At 39.3% G+C, this 27,048-nt stretch overlaps 1 protein-coding gene across 2 annotated transcripts in view; it reads right to left on the minus strand.

Annotated features, from left to right (window-relative positions):
* MRPS18A (mitochondrial ribosomal protein S18A) overlaps positions 1-27,048 on the minus strand; it is a 285,618-nt gene that overhangs the window by 208,503 nt on the left and 50,067 nt on the right. For both annotated transcript variants that reach the window (XM_044060437.1, XM_044060430.1), the window contains exon 2: positions 25,996-26,027. In XM_044060437.1, the coding sequence (XP_043916372.1) occupies positions 25,996-26,027 (32 nt within the window). The remainder of the gene's footprint in view (positions 1-25,995; positions 26,028-27,048) is intronic.

Here is a 27,048-nt window from a genome sequence, read left to right on the forward strand (position 1 = left end):
AAAACAAAATTATTACCTCACTTCACTACCACCCCAGAACAAAGACAAAACTAAAATTAAATTTACCATTGTAAAACCACTTTATTCTCTCCAACATTCTTCAAAATTAAACTATGTGGGAACAAACACTAAAACAGGCCATGCTTCCATCACTGCTCCACACTCATGCACATCCCTTCTGGTCACCCTTTGATAACTCTAAATAGATGAGCATTACCTCCATAAACATATGCAGTATTTGTAATAAAATCACTGAACTGCATGCCCGAATATCTCCTTATATAGCAGATATTTAATAAAGGTGTTAAAAATATTACTCAAGACAAAGGTAAACAAACATTAACTAAAAAAAAAAAAAAAAAAAAAAGCAAACCATATTAACATTTTCCTTTTACATATATTCTATATCACATATATTTTCTTTACAACTATTATCAGGCCAACATTACATAATTTCCTCAATTCCTGCCTTCATATAAAAACTTTACTCCTCCTCCTGAACATTATTCTGCATGTATTGTTCCCACAATTTCCATTTACTTCTAGGTAATTTGCTATTTACTTCTAGGTAATTTGCTCTTTCCCTTTCTAAAGATCCATCTTCCAGTTCTTTTACTTCATCAATCCATCTTCCAATTCTTTTACTTCATTAATAATAATAAGTGAAGACACAGCTGGTTTAAACTTTGATTTCCATATTCTAGTAACTGCTTTTTTGATAGCCAACAGAATTAAACATAAGGACTTACTATGTCTAGGTAATTCAGATAGTGTCTCTCAGCTCAAACAAATCATTTCCTTAGTTACAGTCATTTGTTGACCACTATTCTCTATAGGGAATTTTTAAAATCTGTCAATTCATTACACTCCCAAAACTTATGTTCCCAGTCACCTCTTTCTTTCCAATTACACCTCAAATATGGCTAGACATCTCCAGCAGCTGGAGAGACCACACAGGTACCTAACCAAGAGGATTACCGGCCTCAAACAGTTGCCCTATGCAGCACAACTGAAAAAGCTAAGACTGTTTTCTGTTGCATACCGCTTTCTCAGAGGCGATCTCTGTCTAACGTACAGAGCCATTTCCAACCCAGAATTGTTGAACATGCTCCATCTTAGCAAAACCAAATCTACTCGAGCTACACACTCTAGGGATATAAACCTCAACACAACAATGAATAGAACATGCTGGAGGGATAGATTCCCTTTGCAGAGACTTCCCTTACTATGGAACAGGGTCCCGACCTACATAAGACAGAGCCCCTCACTATCACTCTTCAAGAGGAACCTTGATGAGTGGATGGGTAACAAAGTTCACACCAGGGATCACACCAACAGCACTACTAGATAGGGGCCAAGGGTACTAGCTGCTAGTACAAGGGTCTAGGGAACTACTAAAGGGGCGGTGAATACCGCACAACGTGGCTGGGCTAATATATGCCTTCGGGCAGATAGCCCAGTACCAACCTATGAACCTATATTAGCCATCTATCTTAGGAAAAAAAAACTTTGAAGTCTGCTTGATAAAATACCTATGCAAACATTACAAAACAAAAATTCTAAACCTTCCAGACTTTCTTGCATATTTGGGAGCCATGCATATGTCCTCCCACCGTTTTTAGTCTCTCAATCTTTTTCTAACGCGAGTTGATTTTTTATCATGCAATACTTTATATGCCTTTTTTAACAGCAGCTTCTGTTTTAAATTCGACTAAACTCTACAAGATCACATTTCACTTAGGATTTCTCTATCCCTTTCTCTTTGCTTATACTCCAAATTATCAATCCCTGGTAGGGAAGGCAGTCTCTAGCTTGCAGTCCCGACATCTACTTGGCCTCATCTCATTCTATTACCTTCCCTCACTGGTTATTGGCTTCCAATACCTTGATTCCTTTGCCAGTTTTCTTCAATACATTCCAGACCCCCTCTTGCCTATTTGCTCTACTCCTACTTGCAGTTATCCCTACTATTCTCCTTTCTCCATTCTAGTGTTGGATTAGTTCTTAGAATACTTCCTGCTAATTTCTATACAATACTCTGTATGGTTATTATCCTTAAGGATCTGCATCCTAAATCCCATTTTCTACTTATTTCTCGAACTTCCCTCAGTTCAGTATCAACCTTTTCCACTTTGAATTACAGCCTTCCGTTTGTGTTTTATTATAAAGGAACCTTAATTGTGTAGCTTTAAAATATTCCTTCAACTCGGGTAATCCTAAACCACCTTGCTCTGTAAGAAAGGACCAACTTATTCCACTTCACTCTGCCTCCCTCCCCTCCCAGACAAATTTCTTCAAGTCTTTATTATTGTCCACAGCTTCTCTGGCTGATAACGATATGTCTGACCCACATATAAAACTAAAACTAATGGGATTAAACATTTTCACTGCTTGTATCTTACAATCCATATCCATAAACAAGAACTTCCAGTTTCTCATTTTTTTTGTTTAGTTTCTTCCCACATATCCTTAAGCTGCCACAACAGAAGTTTTTTAATTCATACTTTTAAATACATCATCTTATTGTGTCCCCACAGATACAAGTATTGCTGAATCAATTCATGCATGGGTACATAATTTATGGCTGTATCGTTTATCTTTATTAATTCTATATCCTGAAAAAGACTTGAAACTGTCCTTTTCTGGAATTATCAGGTACAAAATAACATCTGTAATTAAAGACAACTTTTACTGGATTATAATACCAATTAAGTCCTTGAATTTCTGAGTCCCTTGTGTTCTTTGCCAATAGCTCTAAATAGAAGGGCAATAACAAAGTGGAAAGAAAAAAGCCCTGCCTGGTTCCTCTGTTCAAAGTTGTTGTGCTCTGCAGTTATCACTAAATAGCTGCTTAACAGCAATCTTTCTAAACTCATGCATATTTTCCATATACTCTATTTTCCCATTAGCAATCTGCAGTTGCACCCCTTCTTGTTCCGGGACTCCCCTTATTCTGCAATACGTTAATGTTTGTCAAGCCCCTCCAAATAATTCCTATTGCTTCTTTCCCATATATATCTTTTATTTCTACCCTATTTTTAAACTCCATTTTCATTTAATCGCACTACCTATCACTTCTGAAGAAATTTCTCTTTTCTTCCAATAACTCTAATAATTTCTACAACTCATTCCTTAAAACTCCACTTTTTAACATTTGGATGGGAAAGTGCCACTGTCATTTTTACTTCATTACCATCTATCTTTAGCTCAGTGGAAAATGGCCACTGTTATTCCCTTGCACAAAGGTGGTGCTTCCACTGACCCCGGGAACTACAGACCTATTAGACTGACTAGCCTCATCTGCAAGGCCATGGAGCGAATCATCATGGACCTTATCAACAAAGATACAGGTAATCTACTCAGTTTAGATTTGTCAAAGGGAGATCATGCCTGTTAAGCCTGGTGGACTTCGACACAGTCACCAAGGCCCTGGATGAGGGGAAATCTGTGCAGAGAGCCTACTTAGACTTAGCCAATGCTTTTGACAAGATCTCCAACTCAGGCATCACTGACAAACTCACCCTGCTATGTATCAACCCTTACATTGTTAGATAGGTTGCTAGCTGCCTCACTGATGGATTCCCCTATTTTGTCTATATGGGTTCTACCTCCAACAGCAGACCTGTAACGAGTGGTGTTCCACAGGGATCACTCCTGAGACCTCTACAGTCTGGAATCTGTTTCTCCGAAGTACAAGCAAAAACCAAAGGTCTGTGGCTTGCAAAGTTTGCTGATGATGGCAAACTGGGAATGGTCAGAGCATCTCTAAATGATGTCAACATCCTACAAGAGGGTCTTAAATGATTGGTGCCAAAGTCATGGCCTAAAATGTATTATCATCCTTTTCAGTAAGGGTGCTGTACTTACCACATCAATAGCAACACCCTAAGTATGCACTCAGTGGTGAAAGACCGAGGCACACATTTTGACAGCAACCCTTACCTTTGATCACCATGTCTCCATAGTGATAAGAAGGGCAGTCTATATTGCTCATCTCATAAGTAAGGGCATTGTCTCCAAAAAAATAAATAAATAAATAAAAAGTTATAACTTCCTATACTCTTCCCTCATCAGGCCAATAATGGAGTACAACACCCCTTTTGGTATGTACTTTTCCAAAGCACATGCAGCAACTGGAGACCACAAAGGTTCCTCACAAGGAAAATTCAAGGTATTCAGCATCCGTCTTATGTGGATCATCTGAAATCACTGTCATTTTATTCCGTTTCATGTGACTACTCAGAGGCAATCTTTGTCATGCATATAAGGCAATCTCTGACCCTACTTTACTGGAAATGCTGCACATCCACAAGTCAAATGGTACACGGGTTACTCACTCTAGACCTTAACCTGGTATGTGACATTAATAGAACCTGCTGGAGGGACAGAGTTATCTCTGAGAGGTTACCACACCTTTAATACAGATTCACACTTCATGCCAAACAAAGAACCTCATTGGTCCTCTTCAAACGCAACCTGGACGACTGGGTGGGTAACCATAAGTTCACCCCAGGGGTTCCACCTGTGTCCCTCTTGCACAGGGGCAATAGCTGCAGATTGTGGAAATAAGGGTAGAACTTGGCTAGGCTTGTAAGGGCCCTAGGGCCATTAGCCTAGTAACTTCCTATGATCTTAAGTCTTTATCAATGCATGATTTGAAACAGTTACTGGATGGGTGTCAAAGTTTTTAATCAAATGCATATGTTCTTATTCGAGTTTCTATCTAGTCTAGTGGGGAATAAAATGTAAATTCTGTCGAAAGTTCCTACTACTGAATTCATGTCTTCCATAATAAATATTTTCATAATTTCTTCAGAAGTCTACCCTCTTTTGTTATACTTTTCCCTTCCAGGTCGATACATCCCCACTATTGAAAACCATTTTCAAGTACTATATTATTTCCTGTTGAAAGCGGACAATTTCCCAAAATAAATTTAAGCTTCGTAACAGTAATTCCTTTGGAATATAAACATGTGCCAGCATAATCCTCCTCTCTTGCCAATAACCTCTTAGTACCACAAATCTACCAACATTGTCTTTTCCCTCATCACTACTGGAGCCCCTCTAGCAAGCAGTAATATTACTTCCACTTTCTTCTGCTGAATATCCATCCTGACATTCTTTCTTTGTCAAATTCACACACTAATTTCTTTCCAAATGTGTTTCCTGCAGCACTGCTATATGCTGTCAATTTCTTAACACAATTCAGTAGTCCTTCCTTTTCGTCTATACCTGTATGTAAGGCCACTCAGGTTCCAAGATAACATGGACAGTGTAGGAATTATGATAAAAAGCCACTGTTACCACTTAACAGACATAATTTTTTTGAATCTGTGCAGGCACACACCAATGTTTGGCAAGCTGATCTTTAGTGTAGTTGTTTCTCCTCATCTCCATTTGAACCTACATCACATTTTTCATTGCACAAAACATTATGCACATTTTCAGAACACCCTATTCCCTGTTAACTTAGAACAAAAGCATAAAGCTACGCACATCTTAAAAAAATGAAGTTTAATCCTCCATAAAGCAGCAATTGCCCCAAAAAGTATATACCAGACACTGCTGCCCTTGCAGAGACATGAGTAAAACCTCATATAAAAGACGCAGAAATTTTTCCCGCAGGATACAGCATCATTAGAGCTGACAGGGTAAATAAAAAAGCTGAAGGGTAGCTAACCTCTACCCTAACACACACAGTTTCTCCTCTTACAAAAACTACTTGTCTCCTACGTTAAATGAAATCACCACAAACTCCTTTGTATAATTGTTCTATATATCCCCTCTGGTAACAATATATCCACCCTTGAAGGTATCCTTTACTGATCTTACACATTATTACCAATGAAAGCAGTCATACTAGGTGATGCCAATTATCAGCTGGAGTACTCTCTAACTATGCTTATTCTGGCGTCAACTTTCATAGCTTCAAACATCTTTTCACTTCTACTTGCTAGAACAAATCCAAGGACATTAGTCACATTTTTGACTGGATTCTGGTCTTTGAGTCTTGCAACCACATTGTATTAGGAAATCTTGCTGAATCCATTAGTGATCACTGTCCTACATATTCTATCCGATGCATCACTCACCATTTCAAACACTTCTGCAAAAAGTACCATAATCCCTCAAAGTTTAACCCCAAATCATTTTCAGCTGCTCTTACCTCATTTAGCTGGACTATTCTGAAAGCCTTGCCACTAGATGAGGTAGTAGAAAGGTTCAGTTTAACTCTAAGCATCCTAAACAACCTTGTACTACTACGTAGAAAAAGTAAAATCTAACTTTATCCCTTAGGTTACCAATCAGACAAACTTTTATATAAAATAGAGAGAAGGCATGGAAAGGAAGGCAGAAATTATGATTTGGCAAATTCTAGAATTTTGCCCAGGACACTTCTTGTAACAAAATCTCTGCAAAGCACCCAGACATCGAACTGAGGCAGACTGCAGAATTGAGGGTTTCAAGGCCCCTTTACTAAGAAACCTCTTCAGCAATCCTGAACAGATGCCCTACTGCCACACTCTGGAGGCAGTGGGGGTGCTTATCTCTGCATCCTCATATGCCTGGCTAGGGAGTAGAAAATAATCACCAAAGGCTACATTCAATTTTGCTTTTCTGCAAAAAGAAAATTTCATCTAGTCAGAGGAATTTGGCAGTAGCAAATGTATCAATTAGGTTCCACCAGACCAACAAGGATCTGAAGTCTAGTAAAGATTATTTTTAGTTCTGAACAAGACCAGGAACCTCAGGCCCATCCTGGTCCTCAGTCATCTAAATCAGTTTCTCAAGCAAAGTTCTGGATGGTCATGGTTTAGTCCATTTTACTCTTCCATGGAAGTACAACTGTGTGTGCTCTGTAGACCTTAAGGATGCTTACTTCAAGAGAAATCTTGATGAGTGGATGGGAGATCATAAGTTTACCCCAGGGGTCACATCTGTGTCACTGCTAGACAGGGGCACAGTAAACTAATTCTATTATATAAGGGACCTTCACTGTGTCACTACTAGACAGAGGCACAGTATTCTTGATTTATTATGTACATTTTTGTACCATTTCATGGGGTGGCAAAAGCCACATCACTATGGCTAGGCTTACAAATGCCCCAGGGCAGATAGCCTAGTACTATACTATGAAACTAAGATAACAAGATAGCAAGAAAGTCCTGGAGATTTCTCCATTTTTGGCTGGGGGCCAGTCACAGCCACTTCACAGCACTGCTCTTTAGTCTCACCACAACCCCCAGGGTGTTCAAATGCATGGCAGTGGTGGCACCATATACAAGGCTACAAGTGTTCCGTGTGTTCAATCTAAATGACTGGCTCCTCACTACACCCACCACTGTTCTTATCCAATGTAGGGACTTCTTGCTCTTTATTTTATCATTTGCAGTCACTACAAACCTAATGAAACGCCAGCTGATGGTGAAAAATGGTAGAATTCATAGGGTGCCCCCTGAACACGACATTCCTAGCTGCCAAACTGTCAATTTTGAGGGTTCTCTCATTCTACCACCAGGCTTTCAAAGTCCATTAGTCTTCAAATTCCCCAGCAAAGCTAATTCTTCATTTTCTGGGACCAGTGGCTACATCTATTTTGTGTGCATTACAGTGGACCCTTTCTGTTTAATGGTCAGTGCTACATTAACTATTGCATTGCAAATGTCACATTCTTTGGTCACCATAACTGACCTTTCACCTTTCCATCCACAGTAGCCACTGTGACCACAGATGCCTCTTGTCTGGGTTGAGCGATGCATTTTGAAGGAAAGACTGTTCAAGACATCTGGACAGCGAAGGGCCAGGCTTCACATTAACATCTTAGAGATAAAGGCAGTCCTCCTAGTACTGCCGAACTTTCAGAATTTCACCCCCAAGGGTGTGATATCTAGCTAGATAGTCTGGTGTATCAATAAGCAAGGGGGATCTCGTTCATAGCCGCTGTCAGGAAGCCAAGACAGTACGGCAATGGACAATGTCTTCCCAGTGCTTTCTGGCGGCAAAGCACATCTCAGGGTGTTCCAATGTCCTGGTGGATAAACTGGAAAGAGCCATCATTTTACCTCACGAGTGGTCCCTCAACCAGTATGTGGCAAGTACGATTTTCATCGCTTGTGCTAGCTATGTTGCAATCTACTTTGCCCCGAACCCCTGAGAAGGCCCATCACCAAGGGATGCTTTAGTCCACAACTGGCCCCTGGGTCTTCTTTATGAGGGGAAATGGTGGAAATGCATAACCAAGTTTCAAAAGAAAGTCATCAGTTTTGTATAGTTCCCCTTCCTCTGGCCTCACCTGAAAAAAAAAATCCTCCAGACATTCTCTCTCACCCAGTCACCTTCACAAAGACTTGAAAGCCCTGAAATTAACCGCATAGCTCCTCCAATTCCAGTGACAGCCAGAGATGCCAGGCTTTCCACTTCAGTTATTCACATTCTGTCCTTGTCACAAAAACCTAACATGGGAAAGGTTTACACATGTAAATGGAAAAGATTTGCTATCTGAGTAATCCAATAATGGCTTAGACCTCTTTTTCAGTACCTTTACCATCCAGACTGTATTTTCTGGCAGGTTTTTCCAGGAACGTGTTAGCTGCTGGCTGAACCTTGATGGTCAAAAACCTATTTCCAGTTTTCACATAGCAGGAAAACATAACTTTCTAAAGCCTTTTTAAGGGAATATTTCTTCTTAAGACCCCCCCAAACAAATTAGGGATCCATTTCATTCACACGATACTACCTTGCACTTCAGGCCCCAACTACCTCCTTGTGAACCAGCAACATCAGTAGACCTGAAATTTCTACCCTGGAAAACTTTTTCCATAGCAGCCGTCGGGAGAATTTCTGAGTTACAAGACACATTTTGTAAGCCCCCATCCGATTTTTCATAAAGACGGAGTATCTCTTTGGACCAAACCAAAATTTATTTTTTTTAAAAGTGGCATCATAATCTGCACTTAAAATCGGGCCATTAATCTGTTAGTTTTCTTTCCAAAATTTTCTAATAAAGGAAAATATTAATTGCATATCGCCGGCAATTAAGACTATTTGCATCATACCAAAGACATTACCAAGACAGGCCAACTTTTTTTTCTTCTTCTAAACCAATATAGGTCATGACACTTTAAGAAAGTGGATTGTCTCTTCCTCAGAAACTGAAAGCCCATTCAACCAGAGTAGTGGCAGCTTCTAATGCTTACTTGTCTAGAGTACAAGTAGATGAGATATGCGTTACAACCAACTGGTTAATGTTCCAACCTTTGCCTCTCATTATAAACTGGACATGCAGTCTAAATCCTGTGCATTCTTCAGCTCTGCCATTCCACGAGACCACCTGGCATTGTTACTAGCTGGGGAATCTGTCCCATCCATTGAGTAAGACAGAAAATACAACAGATACGAAAGATATGTCCTGACCATAACACTAGATCCAAGTTATCTTCTGTCCGGCTAACCCTCCCCTTGCTCCACGCCCCTTAACTAAACTGCCATCTAGTCACTCTCAATTGACTGAATGGACCTGTCTAGGGTCTTGTCATATACTCAGCCTTGAGCTGACTTCTCACATTTGGCATTGTTGCTGTGTTTGTCTAAATCTTGTATTTTTGGTTACGTACTGCAGGGAAATTATGGGTAAGGGAGGAGCCTGAGCCCTGGATCCGAGAGCTTAAAAAAGGTGCCAAAGTCGGATCCAGTCCAATCCAATAACCCATAAGCCATAGGTTTTGCTAGACAGAAGAAGACAACACAGATCTAATGTTGTGGTAAGTACACAACTTCCATATATTTATTTGTCATGTAATGCAACCCTCCAAGTGTGCCAATAAGCTATTTGAGCAAAATTGAGGTTTGAGACACCTAGATGCCCAGACAGGGCTATCCCCCATACATGTCGATTTAATAAGAACAGAATTGGAAGATGTTACTGCAGTCTGGTTGTTTTCAAAAGTGAAGATTATAATTACGACTAAAAAGTCAGCAAAACATTATGTCCATTGAAAAACACTTCTTACTCAAATGGTTAACATGTTTAAATATTCATACATGTTCTTCTACATCACTGCTGCAGTATTCATCGAAAATCTTGTTATGGCATACAAGAACCAGCAAAATGAATATTTGTTTAGCCTTAAAATGGTCTTGAATATTAAGCGCTAACGGTGAGAAAACAAAACAGCAGTATCTTACATTCAGAAGACCAAAGCTTAAAATGACTAAAAAGAAAAAGTAAAAAAAAAAGAAAGTCACAAATGACTAAAACTGAATAATGTGACCCAATAGCAAATATTTACATGAAAGCAAATACAAAATTTGGCCTTAAATGAACATAATAATGTCCCGAGAAAAAAGTCTAATCATCTAATTGCATACAATTTAATACTGAACAACACATAACTCTCCCCATTTCTAGTATGAATGAGGGATACTACTCAAAACATGTTTAAAAACAGTGTGTTCAAAAATGATGAAAAATATAAGCACATTATCACAGAGACAGTGTAAAATCTGTCTTTAATGAACTACATCGCAAACTTCTACCACATAAGGTCATCTTTTGCTTTACAAAAAGGAAACTACGATGGGTCATCTTTTTTTAAATTATTGTTGCCACTAGTATAATGCTCATGTAGTGTGACTCTCTGCATATTGGACAGCTTCAAAAATCATGTGATGATGGAGATTCAGAAAATTGTGTGATGGGGTAAATCAAGCATGGAAATAGGGACATACCTCCAAAATAGAAGCATCCTAAATCAGGCCTGAAAATGGGAACATTCCTCTAAAATTGGGAGAGTTGAGAAGTCTCGAGTATGATGGTGACCTGTAGAGTAGGAAGATGGTATTCTGAGAGAGCTGTAGGGTGTTGGAGTAGACACAGCAGGATACTATGAAAAATGCAGAAAGCATTGACATTTTAAAAGATTTCATGGCATTACAAGGTTAAAATGCAAATGCTGGTAGATGTGGGCTTCTTGGATGTTTGTCCCTTGCCTGGTTTATGTTTTGAATTAATTGTGTCCTGTCACTGAAACTGTGGCAGGACTGCTTTATCATCACTGCCTTTACATTCAATGCATTGACATTAATTGCCCTCCTTCAGAGTCTTGCAGACATATAGTGGCTTTCAGTACAGCTACATCAACAGAAATGATATTACTTATCTAATAAAGATGCTGCAAGTATGATCCATGCAACTATTTAGATACAGACAACTGCTGTTAGAGCCACAACGGTAAGTGCATACCTCACCATTACTGTCCCCACTGGTGCAATCCTTTGTCATTATAGACTGTACTCTGTGTGCAACATACATGTGCACATTTTTCAGCCCTACATATTAGTTCCATGTATTTAGGAATAGGCAAAAGGGTTCCATGATGTCACTGTATGGAAACAATACGAAGCAAGAAAAAGAATCAAAAGTGGTGAAGTATAAAAAGACCAGATTAAAGAAATAAATTGTTTATGATTCAAAAATATAAAGAAGAGCTCTGACTTTGTGGGTATTAATTAATGGATCCTTGGTTGGGTATAACTTTTGCACCATTTGTAATCTGGCAGGTAGTCCTCTGTTTGGGAATGTGCAAGCTCATACTTCTCCAACATTATCAGAGCCTACCAGTTGTATGAAGGGTCATCATCCCAGCTACCATTTATGTGAAACTCATTCACACACCTTACACAGTCACCGTATCAGTCAAACCCCACAGAGGCATTGACTTTACTTCGTAGAGGTGTGTGATATCAGGTAGTGCCACAAGTACTAAAGGAAGTGCTACTCGACTGACCTCAGCAGGTAACGTTTTTGATCAGTCATGTCACTAAAAAGATGGCAACTGCTAAGACCTCCTCAGATGCTGACTGGCAGGAGGATGTTTTGTGCAACCCAAGGTATTAGATCAGAATTTAGCAGCAAGAAATGGCTCAGAGTCTAGGTCCATGTCTAGGCTTTCTGCAGGTACAGCAATTTAAAATGGCCTTCTGATCTCTGCAAGTGCTGAACTTGTACTCTCCAAATGAAGACTTGTGCTTGTCCTCCACCTTAACAGACTAAGAGAGAGATGACTGGAGAAAGTCCTTCCTAGCTTCTACCTTCAGGGTTGCATTCCAGGTTGACTCAAACAGGAACTCAAAATTAAAGGCCTTCTCTCCTGGATTTCTGAGCCTCGTTGGCCCAGCTGGCCCCAGTTGAGTTGGCTGGGAAAACTGTTGGGTGGTCCTTTGCAAGGACACAGATCTAGATATAAAAGTAGATATTTCATTATTTTGTAGGAGCTTTAATTGCAGATTTAGAGTCGCATCCTTTGGGCGTGTGGTCTGATGCCAGTTTTAGGTCCTACAGTCTCCTTCTGTGTCACCTTTAGAAGGCACATGATTAAGTGCTATATCAGTGTCATTGTGAAGAATCTTTATGACCTTATCTCGTCTTCCTCCATCTCTCTCTCTTTTTTTTTTTTTTTTTTTTTTAAGCCAAACTAAAAAATAATCCTTGCTTCTCAAAGAGGGAGCTATGGCTGCATTTAGCCTTGCCTTTTCCTTTGCCTATTGCCACTCAAGGATGGGTGGACAACCGCAGTCCTGATTTCTGTTTGGGACTGCTCATGGGGAGACTACTTCAATGAACTCGCACTTATTTATGAGAACAGCCACAAAGGTCTATTTGGTACTCAATATGGTCATCCTCATCTTCCTTATGGGGAGAACCTGTAAGCTCATGGTCAACTCAGACTGATTAATTAGCCCATCTTGGTAGAGCTGTAAGGACAGGATTTAAATTAGTTACTGTCAACAGCAATGCAGACTGACCAATGTTTAGACTGGGGCAGGAGTTTCACTCCCACCCGTTTCTGGTCCCAAAGCCAAAATAATGTTTCAGTCCCATTTTGGTCCTCAGCAGCGTTATTCAGAATCGACTAAGTCTGGTTCCAATGGTGTCCCTTCTCATGCTCGGTGCCACACAGTGCTTGGATGCTGTTGTTGGACCTGATGGATAGATTTGCCACACTGTTTTGGTTCCACACAGGTTTGCCCAGTCTGCAGTAGAAGATGCTCACTTCTGTAAGCAGTGCTACCATCTAGTCTTTCCTCACAGCCTGCTGTCTTTAGATGTTGTAGCTGAAGCCCTGAAGAAAAAGGATATCCGTGTATTCTTCTACCTGGATGACTGTCTCCTGGGTTATTCCCTTCAAAGGGATGCCTGGAAAGATCTCTGCAGTAGGAATTTCCATGGTCATATTCTTGGGGTTGAACATAAATTGGAAGAAGTCCTCTCTGACTCATAACTGGACGGTCTCCAATAACAGTCATTACTGCCCTCAGAGAGGGCTTGGAAGGTACTGGCTTTAGCATACTGGGTGAAATGCATTTTAAGGTTCCAAACTCAGACACTGGTATGTACTCAGGGCATTATGGCAGTCACATTCTTCATAGATTATTGGAGTGGACTTTTGTGGGCCGAGAGGAGTCTGATTACAGAGTCATCACATGAACACTTGTAGACCTTATGTTGGTGTCACAACTTGTCACAAGGCCTTACAATCTTCTATCCTACAGCAGAACATACTGCAAAATCTGACTGACATGCACTTTTCTTACAGGATGGGGAGTTCACCTCTGTTCCCATGTGAAATAAGGGGTGGTTCCAAAGTTGTTATCTAGGGCTAGATGCAGTGTTTTGATGCTAGATGCCTTAGAAATAAAGCATATTCTTGGCTTTTCTTTCTCTGGTTAGAAAACCAGTCAATCATGTGGTTCATAAACAAGTAAGGATAACTGCTAAGGGGGTACAAGGTTATACCTCTTGTGCATTAAGCTGATGCATAAGCGGGTTATACAGGAGGGCGTTACTTTCTCAGCAGTTCACATTCTCAAATAACTGAACTAACTGGTTGACTCTCTTAATCCACTCCTCCGGTCATCGCACTGAGCTGAGAATTTGGAGGCCATGTCTATGGAGAGATGTTCAGTTTGACTTCAGCTCCATCAACAGGCAGAGTATGGCAAATGAATTTCAAACTGTTCAATTACACAACATGATCAAACAAAACAACAGAAAAACTGGAACCACTGCAAAGAGCCAAACTAACATTGTTAAACAAAACAACTCAAAAAAACACTGAACCATAACAGAATGCATAGTAAAAACAAAATCTAGCATATTACTGAAGATTGATGCTTTCAATTATTGCAAAAGGAGTTCTTGGGAATAAAAAAAAAAAAAGACTCACATAAATGACCATCTTGTATAGGAAAATCTCAAATCAAGTGAAAAGGTTATGGTTAAGTTATCATACGACAAGTATTACATGATACCAAAAAATTAAATTAGACAATTAATATTAAAAAAATAATTAAAATATATAGAATACACATGGTTTCCCTTTTTAAAAATGTTTTACATTAACTGTGCCAGCAGCTTTATCAGCATGGAGCCTTATCTGCCACAATGTTTCTTTTGATTCAATCCTAGTTTTGTAATCCTCCCCTCTTAAAGTAAGTACGTTTTAAAATGTAAAAATAAAATTTGCTCAATGAAATACTACACCTATACAAGGCACTTTGCATTTTTTGACTTACCTTCTTAATAATGTTCATGGCCTTTTTTAGCAACCTTCCTTGTGGTCATTCCAATACAGTAGGAAGAACAAAAAGCAAAATAAAAACTACTCCTCAAGAACGGCAGTCAAAATGTGCAGAAGCATACCAAACTTTAGTAAAATCTGGTAAAGTCAAAAATCAACCTTTCCATATGTATCTAAACAAAGAACACATACCCCATTGGCAGGTACCGCTGATATGTTAGTTTTTCGATAACAGACTAAAGTAGATTCTGTTTGTAACAAAGTCTTGAGAAAAGTAATTAAATTAGGATTACCAAACATAACCTTCCAGTTCTGAGCTAAAACAGTAGTAATACACAGACTGTCACCTGTCATGTCGAAAATACAGTCGTTAATATTGTGTGATGTTTGCTCAATTTAATGTTTTTTTTAATTCATTTTAATAAAATAGGTGGAAAAAATTAATCTCACTCAAGTATAAAACTTGATACATTACATTATCTAAAGAAAAAAAATCAGACCTTCTTTCTACAAATAAATTAGTAACTCAGCAACAAAACACACTACTCTACATGAAATGCTGTAATACAAGTATCAGTTCATTAAAGACAATCAGTAAATATCAGTTCATTAAAGACAATCAGTAAATAAATTTAAATAAAATAAATGAGCAAAAGCACTTTTTACATCCCTTATGTACAAAGTAGTACAGTTTGACTCAACATGGTAGTCCATGTTTTGATACAGAAGTACTCGGTTACCTTTGTATTTTGATGGCTATACTCCAAATTCAAAGCATTTGATGATGCAGCATTTGAAATAATTACATGCTCTTGTGTCTGAGCTGGGTCTCCATAAGTGAGATACTCCCGAGGATCGGTTTGTCACTCTGGAGAATGTACCCTGCTATTCTGGTTGGTGCAGTAGGTCAAAGGGGGATGGCAGTACCAATAGACAGTCTCCATCACATTTTACACAATTCCCACCAATTCTACTAATTACAAAAGGTCATGGAAGAAAAAGCAAACTCTTTTTATTACCTCTTAGTCACAGAAAAGAGTGCAACTCTATTGCAATGCAGGAAATGATCAGTAGTGTTAGTAGCTCAGCAGGTAGCAAAATAACATTTGGTACTGAAAAATCAGAAGACTGTGGGTTCTATCTTCACTCCATTTATTAGGTTAATTTTCAAATTGGTGACAAGGCCATGCAGCATTAGGAGAGATGCTGCATTCCTTGTGTGCTACCCTTAGGATGAGATGTTAAAACCACAGTGTCATCTGCTTGAGTTGGATTTATTTTATTTTTTATTTAACATTTGTTTACTGGGAAAGTCAGACTTGGAACAAAGCCAGTTTTCAGTGGAGGCCCAGGGAGAAATGCTCCAGACATGTCTTTGTAACCCCACACGACCAGTGGATGTAAAAGATCCTACTGCATCTACTGAAAGAATAGGGAAAGTTCTTGGATACCCTAGCCAAATTTCCCCTGGTAGTATTAAATACCACTTCAGGTTTTTCCTGAAAGAGGCCAACATCCTAGTGGACAAACCTTGCCAAAAAAAGATAATTACAATTAAATAAAATACTCCTGATCCTTGCCAATAATGACTCTTTTGGGTAGGATACCTAAACATTGAGCTATTGCTGAGTCTTCTGGCTGAGGTCTCAGAAGTTAATGTGGATACTAAGAACTTCCTCCATGTAGCAGACCTGTGCTTCCAAGTGGAAATGTTTCTCAGATTCAGTTCACTGTACTGTCCCAGTTATTTTGGTGCAGATGATTGTGACTCAACTTGGTTGTCAGTTATTCCATGGTCAGAATGAACATGTTAGCTGTTTCTGCCCATCATGACTTTATGGAAGGCAGGACTGTGACCTAGCACTTAAAAATGACTGCTGCATCTTTGCCTCATTTGAATAATCTATCCTCTTCATGACATGTCAGCTTCATAATTAACAAGTCTGCCTGTCTACTGTTTGAACCTGCTACTTTTTTTTAACCTCGCTTGATTTCACATTTTATAAATCCACCTTTCAGCCGCCCATGAATAAAAATGTAGCTATTTTTCAACAAGCGGTGTTAAAAGATTTACATTTTCCCCTTTTTGAAGCGGCTACCAGTAGGGATAATGTCACCCCTTCGGAAAGGGTAGCTTTATCAGAACTTAGAGGCAACAAGAATATAGCAATTCTCCAAGCTGATAAGGGGGGTGCAGTAGTGATTTTGAATATGGACTACTATGTGAATGAGGGTTTACGACAACTATCTGACAGACATTGCTATATGAAGATGGGGATTGATCCCACTATGCAATTTAAGAAAGAGATTGATCTATTTTTACAATCTGCATTGGAGGAGGGTATCATCACGTCTAAAATTGTTCAACACTTACAGGTCAAAGATCCGGCTAGACAAATTTTGTATTTACTTCCGAAAATACACAAATCAATCAGACATCCACCAGGCAGGCCTATTGTTTCTGGCCATGGTTCCCTTACTGAACCATTGTCCGCATTTCTAACCCAATATCTAAAACCCTTGTTGCCACAAGTTCGAGCAAGAATCCAGGATACCACACAATTTTTGCAAATTATTCAGGACAGTCAGCTAGAGCCCAACTGGATAATGTGTACTTTGGATGTAAAATCCCTCTATACCAGTATCCCACATTGGGCTGGGCTTCAAGCTGTAGAATATTGGCTGGTCAAAGCAGAACTGTATTCTCCGGGTTTTAACACCTTGCTTATCTGCTTAACGGAACATGTCTTGACAAAAAATGTGTTCTATTTCCAGGGTGATTGCTATTGGCAACTACAAGGTACGGCCATGGGGGCTTCTTTTGCCCCCATTTATGCAGATCTTTTTATGGCCTACCTTGAGGAATGCCTGATTTACAATCCCCTACACAACATATATCTTGTAGAAATAGACATATGGAGGAGATATTTAGATGATTGTTGGATGGTGTGGCGTGCGGATGCTGACTATCTTTTGGAATTCTTGGAACATCTCAATAATAACATTTGGGGGATTGAATTTTCTGTTACATTTCATAGGGAGATGATAACGTTTTTGGATGTCATGGTGTATCGTAACAGTGACCATACACTAAATACCAAAATCCATCGGAAATACCCCCAGTTCAACACCCTGTTACATGCCAAGAGTATGCATCCACGCCACACCATCCGGAACATCCCCAAATCTCAATACTTGAGAATTCGGAGAATTAATTCTTGTCAAGAGGATTACACAGCTGCCAAAGCGGATCTAAAATCTAGATTTTTGGATAGGGGTTATTGTATTTCTGACATTGAATCTGCTAGTATTTGGTCAGACAAGCAGGAAAGAAATACTTTGTTAGAATACAGGGACAAGAGTAAAAATCCTAATAGTCCAAATATCAGATTAATTACCACCTTAGGTAAAAACCATCAAATAGTTAGGCAAGCTGTTAATAATAATTGGAACATCTTATTAGCGAATGACTATCTGAAGGGTATTCTGGATAATCAGTGCTCATTTTCATTCAGACGTGGCAAAACGTTGGGCACTTTGTTTTCTCATTATAAGCACAGAGAAAGTGGTGCAGCTAAATATAAACAACTTACCATTATGGGGGATGAGCTATTGGGAACATTCAGATGTGGACATTGTATATCTTGTGCTCAAGTTAATCAGCTTAAACAATTTACAAGTTCCAATACAAGCAAAGTATATGACATTAGGGTTTTTGGCAATTGTTCCACTAGCTGGGTTATTTATCTGGCCACTTGCCAATGTAAGTCATTTTACGTTGGCAAAACATCACGTTCATTATGAATCAGAATTGGGGAACACCGTAGTGATATTCGTAATCACAAAACATCCAATGCATTATATTTGCATACGGTGAAACATCCTAGTGCTAAGTTTATGTTTACTATCATAGATAAAATTACGGGGAACAGGCAAAATCAAACTGGATGGCAAGGTATCTTAAGCCACAAAGAAAGATATTGGATAACACATCTTGGAGCCCTATTTCCTCCGGGTCTCAATGACCATTTGTAAATCACTCATCAAGTTATTATGACAGTCATTTTCCACCATGCAGCCATATACATTGTATTTATGCCATCTTTTCTAATACCTATGATAATACCATTATTAACCAATATTTTCTATCATATAGGCAAACATTATTTATGGATTTGTCTAGGTTATTTGGTATTAGGTATAACTATTTGGTTTAAGCATTATTTTTATATTTATTTGTGTTCATATACATTCTGCTGTGTTATTTTAAATCTATTCCAGGAGCCTGATGAGAATGTCTGTTTTCCTATTGGTGCACAATAGTATATATACCGGCTGTTTTTGATTTTGAACTGTTTTCTACTCACTGATCAAGGACTAGTATGAGTATCATTTGTTCACTACCCTTGCCAATAATGACGGTAGGATACCTCTGAGCTTTTACTGAGTCTTCTGGCTGAGGTGTTTCTCAGATTCAGTTCACTGTACTGTCCCAGTTATTTTGGTGCAGATGATTGTGACTCAACTTGGTTGTCAGTTATTCCATGGTCAGAATGAACATGTTAGCTGTTTCTGCCCATTAGGTAGGGAACCTTAGCTTGCTTTTCACAAGGGATTTGTGCTGCTTGGGAATAACTCAAGTTTTCTTCTTAAAAGTAATTTCTGAGATGCCTCTGAACCAGTCCATTAAATCTCCCAAAAAACAGCTTTTCACACCTTGAATGTCCTCCGTCAGCTCAGGTGTTACCTGTAGCAGGTGCATAACTTTAAGATACAGCACACAATTATCGTTTTTTATAGAAGAGAATGGTTCATAGTGGTCATGAAGGCACTTTCCAATTAGATGGGCAACTCTATTTTCTTTTGTTATCAGGAAGCCCAATGTTTATTGCTGAACACTATGGGTGAAACCCATTCTGCTGGAGGAGCGGCTGTCACTTCATTGCAAAGATTTGAACAATCATCTTTGGACTTCAGTGTGCATGGTTGGGATTCAACTCAAAATAGGTACCTTCCAGAAGGTGGGTTGTAGCTGTTAAATACACAAAAAATATGGAATAAAAGCGGAACTGTAATTCACAGGTGCTGCTGGTATTTCTTAAATTTTAACTTAAATTTTTACCTTACTATTTCAACTGAAAAACGGGGAAGTTACCATGTTGGGCAGGGAAAAGAACAGGATTGAATGCTTGTGCATCACAGCTAAAAAAGCAAGGAAAATAGAACTGTGGGATCCGATCCTAAGGAAGATATGACAAAGGGTACCAATGGTAATACATCCTAGGCTTTTAAATAGCTTGACTGGAGTACTCGTAGCCTTCAATGTGGAACCTTCCTAGGTATAGTCAACTGATTGAGAGGATAGAGTGATTCACCTATTTAAGGGAGTGGGACACAATGATCTCTTACTGTAATTACGGGCCAAGAAGTCGGACTTCCATAGTAGGAATGGTGATGGAGAAGTTTGCTTCGGTTCCTAATGGTCATCAGTTTACATGCAAGTTCTTCACGGCAAGATATCCATCCTTACTCAACTAAATATTTTCTTTGATTGGGTTACATAGTAGTTTCACAAAGGGGATATGGTTTACTGGGATTCTAGTAAAACCTTTGGCTCCGTACTGCACAGAAGATTGGTAGGCAAGGTAAAAGGCCTAGGATGGGGATACAATTGGTATAGTAATGGTTAAGAGAAATGGACACAGAGTTGTGGTAGAGAAATTGTAAAGTATAGAGGTCTTAAAGTATCACAGGTAAGTCTTTAGTCCTTTACTATTTAAGATCTCTGCATCAGATATGCAAGCGGAGACAAGAATGCCATTAACCTTTTTTTTTTTGCAGAGGACAGGTGGGGCAGGGGGGAGATAAGAAGGGAAGGCTGGAAAAAGATCCAAGGTCTTTGGAAGACTGGGCAGAAGGATAACAGTTGCTGCATGGTGTACAACAGCACTCAAGTGTTCAGTATTCTGAAAGTGATTTATCATACTGGTGGAGTGAATCTTGAAAGGTGTAGAACAAGAGAAAGGATCTAGATAATTTATCAGCAAAAAAATGTACACAGATAAGAATGTCACGGCCAAGCTAAGATGCTGCATTGTATACTTTAATCAAAGAGGAGAGAAGTTACTTTACACCTACACATCCCTCTGTTGGGTAACTGGGAGAGTACTTTGGATGATTTTTAAATTACTGCAGAGGAAAGGATATAAAGCTAATTAAGAGCTCAAGAAAGACGTACTGGGCTGGCAAAGGAATGGTGAAAAAGTGCTTAAAATTAAAGGTAAAAAGAACTCTCTATTCTAAAGCAAAGGAGAAAAATAAATCATATGATATATGTGCACAATAGGAAAGCAATGTGGTGGTGTAACTTTAAAAAAAGTTTGCACCAATGTGCTTTCCTGTCATATTGAAGATGCAAAGTTTAATCTGTTCATAAGGAAGAGTAGTAGTGTGGGTTTGTTTCTAATATCCCGGGGAAAAGAGTTCCAACCAGCATGTTCTTTATGTTGGCAACTCCCCTAGCCAAGCCTATCCATCTTTTGCAAGCCTGCTGTTAGTGCCTTTGTACCAATTATTGTTTTCTGACACTGCATTTTATGCATGCATCCCTGCACCACAGTAATTCTGTTATACTCTTTATGCTGCCTTCTCTGTTGGTTTCTTGCAGATCTTGCCTTTCAGGTGTTGCTGACCTACAACTATAATCTCTGCAGTGACATTCTGGTACCCTCCCCAAACACACACATATCCACCTACACTTGCTGGCTGTCTACTACTGTTGCTGCTGCTGAAACTTCCTACGTTACATAATCACTGCATTAAGATCCAAGCAGTTAATTTAGACATGCTATCGGTACCCCACTGCAGCAAAGGTCACCACCCATTGTGTATTTTCCCAGCAGTTACTTTGCAGACCATGTTTAAATAATTTAAGTTTTATTTTGTCTGCAGTGCATGCCTTTTCTGTGTCAATACTTATGCAAGAGACTTTCACATGATATAATGCCTGGTTAAAATTCTTGACAGATGCTGTTCTTTTACCAAACTTTGGCATCATGGACTCCAGGGTGTCTTTAAGCAGAGGTTTCTGAAGATAAAATGAGCCTGCATTGATTGAATGGTACCACTGCTATGTGTCACACCCCCTGTGGTCCTAGAGGGGCTAGGTGCAGCTTTTTGCATAGCACAACTGGCAAACCTGTAACCCTGTAGAGTAACTTAAGATGGTGTGACGTTTCTGGAGGACATTTAGTGTTTTAAATAATCCAGTGCACCACTATGTAAGTGAATAGAGTATAAAGGTGTAGATTAACTGTGAAATATTAATATTCTCAGTAGTAGAGCACAACAGGTTTTAGTGTGCATAGTGCTCAAGACTGTGTGCAAGGTATGGACCTTTCATGCCGTCATTTAAAGGGGGGGGGTCAACTGTGCATGTCACTTACCGCAGAAGTGTAATGCAGGGTGCTGTAACAGTGAAGGCGCTGGTAGTCATTTGTCAGAAGCCTTTCTGGAAATGGTAATTACGATGCAACAGCAGCAGCACTCATCACATTACCACAGTGTGATACATGACTCTATACATGCAACAGTCCATGTGCTGGCATGCTTGGAATTTTGTTTTATACTATCACTGAATCAGGCACCTAGTTGCAATATTCTGCCTTGCAGAAGCTGGGTCTTCATTTGCACTTCACATCCTGTACTGTATTGCATGTCACTGCTTTAAACAGTATGCAATAAACATAAAACGTGAAGTGCTTGTTTGTGCATTGGAACCTAATTATGCAACTATTTGGTGGATAAGGATCTTATGCATAGAGTAATGCTTTGCGAGTCTCAAGTCAAGGAGAAGAGATAAAGTATAGTTTTTCAGTTAGTAGGTCAGATGCCTGTTGCCATTTGATAATTCTGTGTAACCTGCTCCTTTCAATCTGACAGATTACTTTAGGAGCATGGACAGAGAATGCGAGACCTGGATTTTGGGAAATTTGCCATTTTTACCAAGTGATTTATTTTCTCACAAACTCCAGCACAGCACTGTTGTTTGAAGACAAGGGAAGTTGGTACTGGGACCAAAGAGACTTTGGATACCATTTTATCTTTCTCATGTGTTGTCTTGTCAGGTGCATCATAAGAATTATAGATGCCATGAGACCCAAAATCCAGAGGTATTCCCCTCGCAGCGACTGGAGTTTGAGTGGAAAATCTTAGAAAATTTAACTAAATATAGCTCTATTTCTCCCCATGGGAGAAAAGCTCTTTGAACTGAGGTATCTCGTTGACACCCCAGGAACACAATCCTTTGTGAAGGAGTCAAAAAAGGACTTTTGAATGTTCTCTTGAATCACAGCTTGTGCAAGAATCTATCACCAAGTGAGAAATTCCTCATACTTTGAAAAAAAAAAAAAAACTCTGCAAAGATAGTAAAGTCTTGTAAATATGGAAAAATGTGGCTACCATGTAGCCTGCAATGAATTATACCTAGAGCTAGACACCTTCTGAACACACTTGGTGCAGTGGATAGTCCAAAGGGCAAGAGTGAACCAATAAGGTTTTGTGTGTCTGGATCACATTAAGAAACACCCAAAGTCTGGATGAATATGAAAGTTGTAACAAACTTCTTTTAAATCAAGTGTTACCAGGAAACTTGAATGAAGGAGAGGTAACAGACTGAAGTGACATTTTCAAATTGGGCACTATCACAAACAGGTTCAGGAAAAAAGATCCAGAAATTATCTTCAAGCACTTTCTTCTTTCTTTGGCACTAAAAACATCCTTGAATGAAAATCTTTCCCAACCTGGAAGTAGGAACTGGTTCTAAAAATCCCTGGGACATCATGTGTTTAAGTACAAGGGGAAATAAGAGTCTGCTCTGTCGGATGAGGATTCACCCCTAAATCAAAAAAGGAGCGATTTCTCCCAATGTTATCCGTAGCCTTGATGAATAATTCTCAGAATGCATTTGTCTGAAACTGCCAAAGAGAAGAGAAAAGTGGAGATTCAGACTCTCCAAGACAAAAGGGAGTACAAGGGTAGGAAGAGGGAGCAAGGTCCCTTAAACAGTCATTCTGACTCAATGGACTGTCTTCAACAGGGGGGGGGGGTCCTGAATTATTTTTGGAACCCTACTGCCATTTCTTTTTAAAATGTCCATTTACCACCATTATGTTGAGACTATTTTTTTTTTTATGCCAAGACTGGATGAGGGGTTGGACAATCTCTTAGAAATTTTGAAAAAGGAGGGATGAAAAAAGGGGGGGGGGATTCCCTATATCAACTTAACCCTTTCAATCACACATTTTGATAACCTCTGCAACAGAGGAACCAAGAATGAAATCTCTATCTGAAGGAAGATTGAAAATCTCATATTTCATATAATCTGGGAGGTCCTGAGAATGCAGCCAGACAAACCTCCTCAAAATAGTATCAGCAACCACATTCCTGCTAGTATCAGCTGAGTTATGACTTGTTCAATGGAAGAAATCTAAAGCAGATTTTTCCTCAGAAAAGAAAGTGCAGACAATACAGTCATACTTTCACAATTCATCAGAATACACTTTAATGTATGAGCCTGACAATTCAAAATTCTGAAAACCAAAGCTGCAAGTATACACTTTTCCCCCATGCTTATCAATAATCTTCCCATCTTTATCAGAAACAGTAGTTTTGGAATTGCAGCACATAGTAGGATTAACTAAAGCAATAGCTGCTGGATCAGGTTTGGGAAGAGTGTATAAAACTTAGGAATTTTATACTTTCTATTTACACACCCTCCAGACCTGACAGAACTAGGACATGGGTGAAATTCGCACTATTTTCTGAGGGACTGAGAAACCTCAGTGTTCTCCCACTGAAAAACACTTGCACATTCTGGAAATAGTCTCCAAGAAACAAATAAATCCCCACAGAGGGAGCAAGAAACTGAGGTCTCTGCACAGTCGAATAGAAAACTGAGGAGAAAACCCCATTATCTGCCCCTTCACCTCTGTCCAGATTCAGAATCTTGACTCTTTTCAGGAAAACAGGTATCCCTCTTTTTATCAGAGACCAACTTAAGGAAGTATCAATAGCCTGAAATAAACCCAGAGCCAGACCCAGTAAACTACTATCTATGGAAATTTGAGAAGGAGCAAATACAGGTTTAGCTTTCTGTTTTTTTACAGGAAAAATGGGGCCAACAGTGTTATTAATGGCAGCAGCAACTTCCCAGGGATGGGCACAATATTCTCACTAAACAGGGAAGCCCACCCTGTTCCCTCTCCCAAGAGGAACCACAGTAGCTTTTCTTTGCCCACTGAGAGGAACCCAATAACTGCAGAGTACATGGCTAACCCCAGTTCACAGTGGCTGTAGCCGCTACCCCAGAGTGATCCACGGTAAAAGAGGAGTGGTCTGAGAAACAAGTTATGGCCATAGCAGAGTCACCCATCTGTGGGGAGGCAAACTAATAGCCTGCAGTGGTGGCAAACACTGCTTGCCCTAACTGTTTTTTTTTGTGTGTGTCTGGAAAAACGTCAGACAGTGGGACTGGTAGTTTAATGGTCAAAAACTGAAAACGGTGCCTCTTTCCCAGGGAAAACAAGCAAGAACCAGTAAAAATTAAATCTTTATGTCACATTTCACACACAAAACACAGTAAAAAGCACTTTAAAAACACTTTTCCAGCTCCAAAATGTAAAATAAATGCACTTTCTCCAAAGAAAAAAAATACTTTTAAACAACTTAGTGACAGAAAAAAAAGTGTTCCTGTTTAAGTCTCATGATAGTCCATTAAACAGCTTAAACAACAACGTTCCTAAGCTAATACAATAAAGCAACAAATTTATAACGTAGAAGTTTTTTCCCCAAAGGGAACTTATCTGCCCAGCAAAAGAACAGCACAAGCTGACCATTGGTCCTTGAACCCAGCAGAGGGGTGTACTCCTCAATGGCAGGAAGGCTCTGAAGGGCTTGGCACCTAACCATGTCTTCTTAGTTAGCTCAGCTTGAGCTGACTGGAGTGTGGAAAGTGCCCTGAAGCTTTGGAAGCTAGCTGGCTGTTATATCCTTGGCAGGATATATTCCAGGTAGTAGTAATCAGTATGATAAACATGCACATTTACTAAAGGTTCATAGGTGTTAGCTGCTAGGCCCCTGGAGCCTATATGGAGCCTATAGCTCCCCTCTTGGCATCATGTCGCCCAAAGTTAGTTAGTTCCCACTGCCCCTGTCAAGCAAGGCCACTGAAGTGATCGCCGGGGTAACCTTCCTATTGCCCACCCACTCGTCAAGATTTCTTTTATAGATTCATAGTTTTGCCACATTTACAATGTAAGCATAAGACTAGATTTTACTAAACGTACCATACTTTCTTGCAATCTAAAGCATTAAATTATTTGAATACTGTATTAAACAGAAAACTAATTATACTTACAACTGTTGTCTTCCCATCCTTATTTTCTGTGACTGCAAGAAAAAAGACAAAGCACACTTTCAAAATAATTTTAAACCAAGCAAGTAAATTATGCTTTATACACTGCACAATTGCATATTAGCATAAGCCACAGAAAATGTTAATGTAATGCAAATTTCATGATGGCATTTATACTGTACCTGTATTATCTACTGTTAATATATTGTCTTACACCAGGATAGTAGCTGAAAATGGTCCCAAGTATACATGTATATCAAGCTGGAGACATCACAAATGAACAAGTATGAACACATTGCAAAGTTCAGGGAAAAATCTGAGGTAGTAATTACCATTATTAAATACAATCAAGAAAAATCTAGGGTAGTAATTCCCATTATTAAAAACAAGCACCTCATACATATAAAGCATTTATACTTGAAAGCAGACTGTTGCTGAAGATCTTCATAATCCACAGTGGCACACAAATACTTCAATAGTGCATTTTGCACCCACAAGTTCTTTCAGGTATTAACATTTACCTACTCTACCTCCTCTCCCCATCCTTCCTGTTCCTCCCATCCTCTCTCTACAGTCCTTCAGCCTATTGGATGCATCCAATGATTTCCTTTCCAACATCTATTGTCAGAGTCCTTACCATCAGTTCAAAACCTGTGAAGAAATGCTTTCAAATCTCCAAGGAGAAGTCAACGTCATACCAAAGTCTGCCAAACACTATGTAACCCACGGGACCACTATCCTTGCAATCAGACCTTATCCTAAAGTAAGGGATATGGCACCACAAGGCTGCAGGATTTCACCTAATGTTGTCAGAACAGCAATTCTCCAAGACACAGCCCCCTTTGTTACGATGAACCTATTCTCTGCACTTTACACAGACAAAAAACAGACCTCTCCCAGGAGTCCCTGACAACATACTTGCGATACTCTGTAACATTATACTGGCTGTTATGAGGGGCCTATCTTCACCCAGTGCTCTCAACGCCATTTCAATTTGCAGAGTGCAATCTCTCCAAGGAAATACTGTGGCATTTTGTTTGCTACCATCTTCTCACT

The sequence above is a fragment of the Protopterus annectens genome, chromosome 1.part0, assembly GCF_019279795.1.
Source record: "Protopterus annectens isolate FY-2018-M chromosome 1.part0, PAN1.0, whole genome shotgun sequence".
NCBI lineage: Eukaryota > Metazoa > Chordata > Ceratodontiformes > Protopteridae > Protopterus > Protopterus annectens.